We start from the raw sequence: 6,175 nt of genomic DNA, 5'->3' as shown, positions 1-6,175 counted from the left end.
AAAAGCCAGTTTTCCCAGAGACTCCACCATCTTCCTACTCTCTGGACTCCAGTGAGGATCTGTCTCAGCTCCTCCATCATACTTGACCTTCTTTACTTTGGCCTGAACCACCAGGAAGTGGATGTACATCTCAGTCAGGCTCTTGGGCAGTTCTCCTCTCTCTCTGCTCTTCAGCAGATCCTCCAGAACTGTAGCAGTGATCCAGCAGAAGACTGGGATGTGGCACATGATGTGGAGGCTTCGGGATCTCTTGATGTGGGAGATGATCCTGCTGGCCTGCTCTCCATCTCTGAATCTCTTCCTGAAGTACTCCTCCTTCTGTGGATCATTGAACCCTCTGACCTCTGTCACCATGTCAACATATCCAGGAGGGATCTGATTGGCTGCTGCAGGTCGTGTGGTTATCCAGAGGCGAGCAGAGGGAAGCAGGTTCCCCCTGATGAGGTTTGTCAGCAGATCACCCACTGAGGTGGACTTTCTAGGGTCATTCAGGATCCGAGTCTTGAGGAAGTCCAGAGGAAATCGACACTCATCCAGACCATCAAAGATGAAGAGGACCTGGAAGTCTTCAAAGCTGCAGATTCCTGCTTCTTTGGTTTCAGGGAAGAAGTGATGAACAAGTTCCACCAAGCTGAACTTCTCCTCTTTCAGCACATTCAGCTCTCTGAAAGTGAATGGAAATATGAAGTGGATGTTCTGGTTGGCTTTGCCTTCAGCCCAGTCCAGAGTGAACTTCTGTGTTAAGACTGTTTTCCCGATGCCAGCCACTCCCTTTGTCATCACGGTTCTGATTGGTTCTTGTCTTCCAGCTGGGAGTTGAAAGAGCTCTTCTTGTCTGATGCTGGTTTCTGCTCTGTCTGCTTTCCTGGATGCTGCTTCAATCTGTCTGACCTCATGTTCTTCATTCAGCTCTCCAGTTCCTCCCTCTGTGATGTAGAGCTCTGTGTAGATCTCATTCAGAAGGGTTGGGTTTCCTGCTTTAGTGATTCCCTCAAACACACACTGGAACTTCTTCTTCAGACCAGATTGGACTTTATGTCGACAAACTGCAGCAGCAGATCCTGAATGAAGACAACAAACAGAGTAAATAAACTCTCTGCAGCCTGAATGATGAGGGTTTGAATCCATGTGGTTCCATGTGTTGAGACATCAGTAAATCTTCATTTATCAGCAGCTGAAACCTTCAGAGAAATCCTCTTACTGCTCTGCAGTCGATCAGCCAGCTCCTCCTGCTTCATTCTCCTCAGGAAGTTCTCTGTGATCTTCATCAGTGACTCTCTGCTGCTCCTCTGCTCTTCATCTTCATCCTCCTCCTCATCCTCCCTCTGACTCAGAATCTTCTGGATCTTCTTCAGCTCCTTCTTCACAAAAGTGACAATGTTGTCCTCCAGCAGCTGCAACAGAATTCTAGATGAATGAGCCAATCAGAGTGAAGTCATGGAGCCAAACATCAGCTCCATGTTGGACACACTGACAATCCACTGGTCTCCAAAGTGCAGCATGGAGATGACTGTGGACAGAATGATGGAAAAGCAGTTGTTGTTCATGTACAGACCAGAAAGATGGAATCCAGCTGTGTTTGATGCTGCTGGACAGACGGACCACTGGGAGTCTCTGAGCTCTGCTGGTCCACTCTGTGGAGAACCAGAACCATCAGATCCATTCTGTCTGTGCTGGGAGGATTCAAATAAAACTAACTTGAGTGAGATCAGTTCACAAAGTCACAGCTAGAATGTTATACAACCAAGTTATATAACCAAGTCAATCCCTAATAACACAAATATAATGTAAACATATTTACAGTGTTTTTGTTCTAAAATTTTTGGCTACATTTACTCAGACCCTACAGGATTTTGTGACTGATATTTATGATTGTTGCTGCCTAAAACGCCTGATGTTGCAGCAGCTTTTGGGGAAAGTAAATGTTTCTAAAAATGCATTTTTTTGTAAAGCACCTAAAATTGTAATTAATACAGAGGAGATGACAGATCCAAAGAACTTGGGTTCTGAACTCCAGGGTCTTTGTCAAACCACTTGGTCGACTGGACCTGGCTAAGCCACTGGGAATCAAATCAAATCTGTATTTATAAAGTGCTGTTTATGTCCCAAGCCAGCTCAAGGCGCTGATCAAAAGCATGAAAGACTTCAAGAACTGTGGGATTATGAATGTCTGAGCTTTTATTTGAAGCAAAAATAAGTTTGAAATGCGATTTCAAGAAAATAACATCAATAATTTACCAATTCTGAAGGTGAACTTTGACCTGATTTTCAGCTGACCTGCAGATAACTTGAACACAATTTATTTGATGAGATATCAGTTAAAGGGCATGGACCCGACAAACAAAGTCTGCTGGTGTAACCCTAACATGATTTGCTGGGCTACTGCCCCAGTTATCGCGAGTGTTAGTGTAGTCCTCACGAGACCTCACGAGATTATCGCGAGATTTAGTTTAGACTTAGTCTATAAGGGGGCATGCGCAGTTAATGTTGTTTACGGAAGTCAGATGAACTGTCGCTGCATTTGCCAGGAGCGGCTGAGCTGAGCGGTATGAGAATTATAACGGGGAACTGGTGAATGTTTGTTCCTACCAAGGTGTTATCTCTGCTAAACACTCATTTATATGTCCGGACGGTCAGCTGATGCTGGCGTTAGCTGGGCTTGTCTGGTTAAACGGGTCATATGGTGTTTTATTATTTGTTTGCACAATGGATTTATAATGCTTACGTGTCTTTGTCACTGATGGATGAATACTAATGCACCTTTTCACTGGGTTATATTCACTGAATTTGTCAGTTATGTTTGATTTAGAGGACTCTATCTTTAAACTTTACGAAGAAGCCAAGGTTCGGGACACAGTTCAGACAAGTGTGTACCGCGGACCACTCCAACCCCCAGCCAGCGCACACACCTCGGGCTCTCATAATTTAAATAAATTGTCCGTTCACATCAATGGAATTCTCGTCAAATTCCTGTAAATCCTCTTTGTTTTGACAAGCGCTGAAGTAGCAGCTACAGCGTTATCTTAAAGTCTGTTCCTGAATCTCCCGCTGCGTATGGGAGGAGCTTCCAGGGTTGTGTCTATTGTTTTGTCAATTTTGGTTTTGAATTCTTGTTTTCTATTTTTTTTGCACAAGTACCAAACTAACAATGAATGTATTTTTGGATCGGGGTATCAAATTCACAAATGCTATTTCAGTAGAAGGCATTACAAAGGAGTAATGTATGAGTAAAGGAGTATGAGGAGTTGATTGATTTTGTACAACGCTACGGTTCCATAAACAGGATAGAGACCATTACGGATGCAGATTCTGAGTTTAATGATGTGCTCATTGTAGAATTTAAAAGTGGGACAGCCATGCGTGCGTTGCGTCATATACCACTTTATACTTATTTTTCAATTGAACAGTAGTTGATGTATTTTTTTCTGATGATAATCAATTATAATCATTGGGGAAGGTCATTGCATTGATCGGTACTGTCCTGGTTCAACCTGCTACCTCCTCCTTCAACCACCAGAGGGAACTCTCACCTGAGTTTTGATCACCTCATCTGCCTTCACTCAGAACTCTGATCATCCTCAGCCGTTTTCCATCTGCTCATCACCACCACAGTATTTAGTCTGGTTTCTTTCCACAGCTCACTGTGAAGTCTTGTTTGTCCTACATCCATTTCTGAGCGTTTATGCCTCTGGTTTCCGACTCCTGCCTGCCGCCTCGACTAGTGACAGTAATTTATATAAATCTAGATTTTTCATTTACATCATTAAAGGCTGCAATTGAATTGTTGATCCTGAATTTTTCCAGTTTATTTAAAGATCTGTTGCTGTAATAATAATGATCTCTGGAGGGTCAGCTGACCTGAATGAATAAAGTTTTTTACACATTCATGAAGAACATCAGAGAGACATTGTTAAAAGATTCCATAGATTATATCTCAGTTGGTAGTTGAACAAAATGAATCAAGAGTTAATCACTTAAACTTCTACTGTATAATGACATCATTGGAGGCCAATCACTTTATTGTTTAATTTTCATTAAACATTAGCTCTGGTTTTTTGTGGACCTAAGCAGAAGATCCAGATATGTAGTGGATGATTGTCAGTCAGCATTAACATTATAAAAAACTATCATTAACATATTTGACAAAACAGTTTCTTTTCTGATCCAAATCAGATCCAAATCCAGATCAGAAAATGTAGAAAGATTCATTTCTGTTTAAAGTTTCTCCAACATCTCTGATCTCAGAAACTCTCAGAAGATCAACTGAAAAGATCTGATCACACATAATGATCCAAGAGAGTCTGATCAGAGAGATCAAGAACTGAACCAGAACTCATTTATCTGAAAACTATTGATCATTTGAACTATTATCCAAACTCCTTTAACTCTGACAAACACTTACTGTTCCACTGCTGAACTGATGGACTTGAAGACAGGATTATGATGCTTTGAGTCGTCACTCCTTTTGGACACACAGCTGGATCTAGATTCAGATCTCTGTTGGAACCTGATGGAAATACAGTTGTTTTATTAAAATCTACTTTATTTTGTTGAGGAAGTTCATCAGATTATTCTTCATGTTTAAACTATTGAACTGAGATGACAAACAGACTGAATTGTTAAAATTGTTCTGACAACTATGACACTGCATAAGTTTATTTCAGTTAAATTCATAACATGTTTTTGACAAATACTTACTGTTCCACTCCTGGACTGATGGACTTGAAGACAGGATTATGATGCTTTGAGTCATCACTCCTGTTGGACACACAGCTGGATTCAGATTCAGATCTCTGTTGGAACCTCAGGAGAAAAACATTTGTTTTATTTTGTTGAGGAGGTTCATCAGATTATTCTTCATGTTTAAGCTGTTGAACTCAGATCATAAACAGACTGATCTGTTAAAATTGTTCTGACAACTGTGACACTGCATAAGTTTATTTCAGTTCCATTTATAGCATGTTTTTGACAAACACATACTGTTCCACTCCAGGACTGATGGACTCGAAGTCAGGACCACGACCCTTTGATATGTCACTCCTGAAGGACACACAGCTGGATTCAGATCCAGATCTCTGTTGGAACCTGATGGAAATACATTTTTTTTTATTAAAAACTACTTTATTTTGTTGAGGAAGTTCATCAGATTATTCTTCATGTTTAAACTATTGAACTGAGATGACAAACAGACTGATTTGTTAAAATTGTTCTGACAACTGTGACACTGGATAAGTTTATTTCAGTTCTATTTATAGTATGTTTTTGACAAACACTTACTGTTCCACCCCTGGACTGATGGACTCGAAGTCAGGACCACGACCCTTTGATATGTCACTCCTGAAGGACACACAGCTGGATTCAGATCCAGATCCAGATCCAGGTTCAGATCCAGGTTGGTTCCTGTGAAAAATGGTGGTTGCTGGTGTGAGTGCTGAGCTCTGACATGGAGAAGAGTCCTGGACAGTTAGAGATGTTCATCTCACCTCTGAGCTTTGCTCTGGCTCTCATCTTCCCCACACAGAGTGCTTTTAGAGGGAGGGGCTTCCTCCTGTGTGTCCTCACACTGATCCATGCTGCTGGATCCAGTGGATCAGCTCACACACACCTTCTTCCAGCCTTCATCTGCAGAGGAAACCCTCATCATCATCACAAACAGATCAGCTGCTCCTCCACTGATGGGCTCTTCTCTTGTGTTTCCTCTCAGGTTCAGGTGAATGCAGTCAGACAGCAGTGTGGGACAGAGGAAGCTGCTGAACATCAGCTGCTGCACTTCTGCTCTCCCTCCACCAGATGGAGACATGGAGCTGCAGCAGCAAACACTCCGTGACGGATAAACATTTCACTCATTGTGGTGAACATTTGCTAGATCCCATGGAATAAAAATATGTTCGCGAAGCGTTTTCAAGGGTGTTTATTCAACAGAGTAAAAGAAAATAAATACACGTGGGAGAGATGAGCATAGAAGAGTCTGCAGATTCTCTTTATGTTAAGAAGGGCCATCGTTTATTGCAAATTAGCACAAACAAACTCTAAAAATAATCAGAAATGTAAAAGAGTGACATATGGTTTCATATCTAAAAATGGACAAGATGTTTTAATGATCATGATGGAATGCCCTGGCAAGAAACAAACACATCCTGTGACTTCTAACCATGAAAATGTTGCTCACAATGTG

General features: G+C 41.6%; 1 protein-coding gene and 1 long non-coding RNA gene across 2 annotated transcripts in view; both read right to left on the bottom strand.

The window, feature by feature from the left end:
• The window catches only part of LOC112138309 (NLR family CARD domain-containing protein 3), a gene marked incomplete at its 5' end in the record, with an annotated part of 2,322 nt that extends 937 nt beyond the window's left edge, over window positions 1–1,385 (bottom strand). Inside the window, 2 exons of the mRNA XM_036210917.1 lie at window positions 7–1,014; window positions 1,182–1,385. Coding sequence (XP_036066810.1) covers window positions 7–1,014; window positions 1,182–1,385 — 1,212 coding nt within the window. The remainder of the gene's footprint in view (window positions 1–6; window positions 1,015–1,181) is intronic.
• Window positions 1,386–1,577: 192 nt separating this feature from the next.
• On the bottom strand, window positions 1,578–5,079 carry LOC118598291. The gene is made up of 4 exons (XR_004947422.1): window positions 4,981–5,079; window positions 4,699–4,803; window positions 4,403–4,507; window positions 1,578–1,634 (listed from the first exon to the last, which is right to left on the bottom strand). It is a non-coding gene; the product is annotated as an uncharacterized LOC118598291 (long non-coding RNA).
• Window positions 5,080–6,175: the final 1,096 nt, after the last annotated feature.

This window comes from Oryzias melastigma, unplaced genomic scaffold, assembly GCF_002922805.2.
Source record: "Oryzias melastigma strain HK-1 unplaced genomic scaffold, ASM292280v2 sc00300, whole genome shotgun sequence".
Classification (NCBI taxonomy): domain Eukaryota; kingdom Metazoa; phylum Chordata; class Actinopteri; order Beloniformes; family Adrianichthyidae; genus Oryzias; species Oryzias melastigma.
The sequence above is the reverse complement of the archived record's forward strand: the minus strand, read 5'-3'. Positions and strand labels throughout refer to the sequence as shown.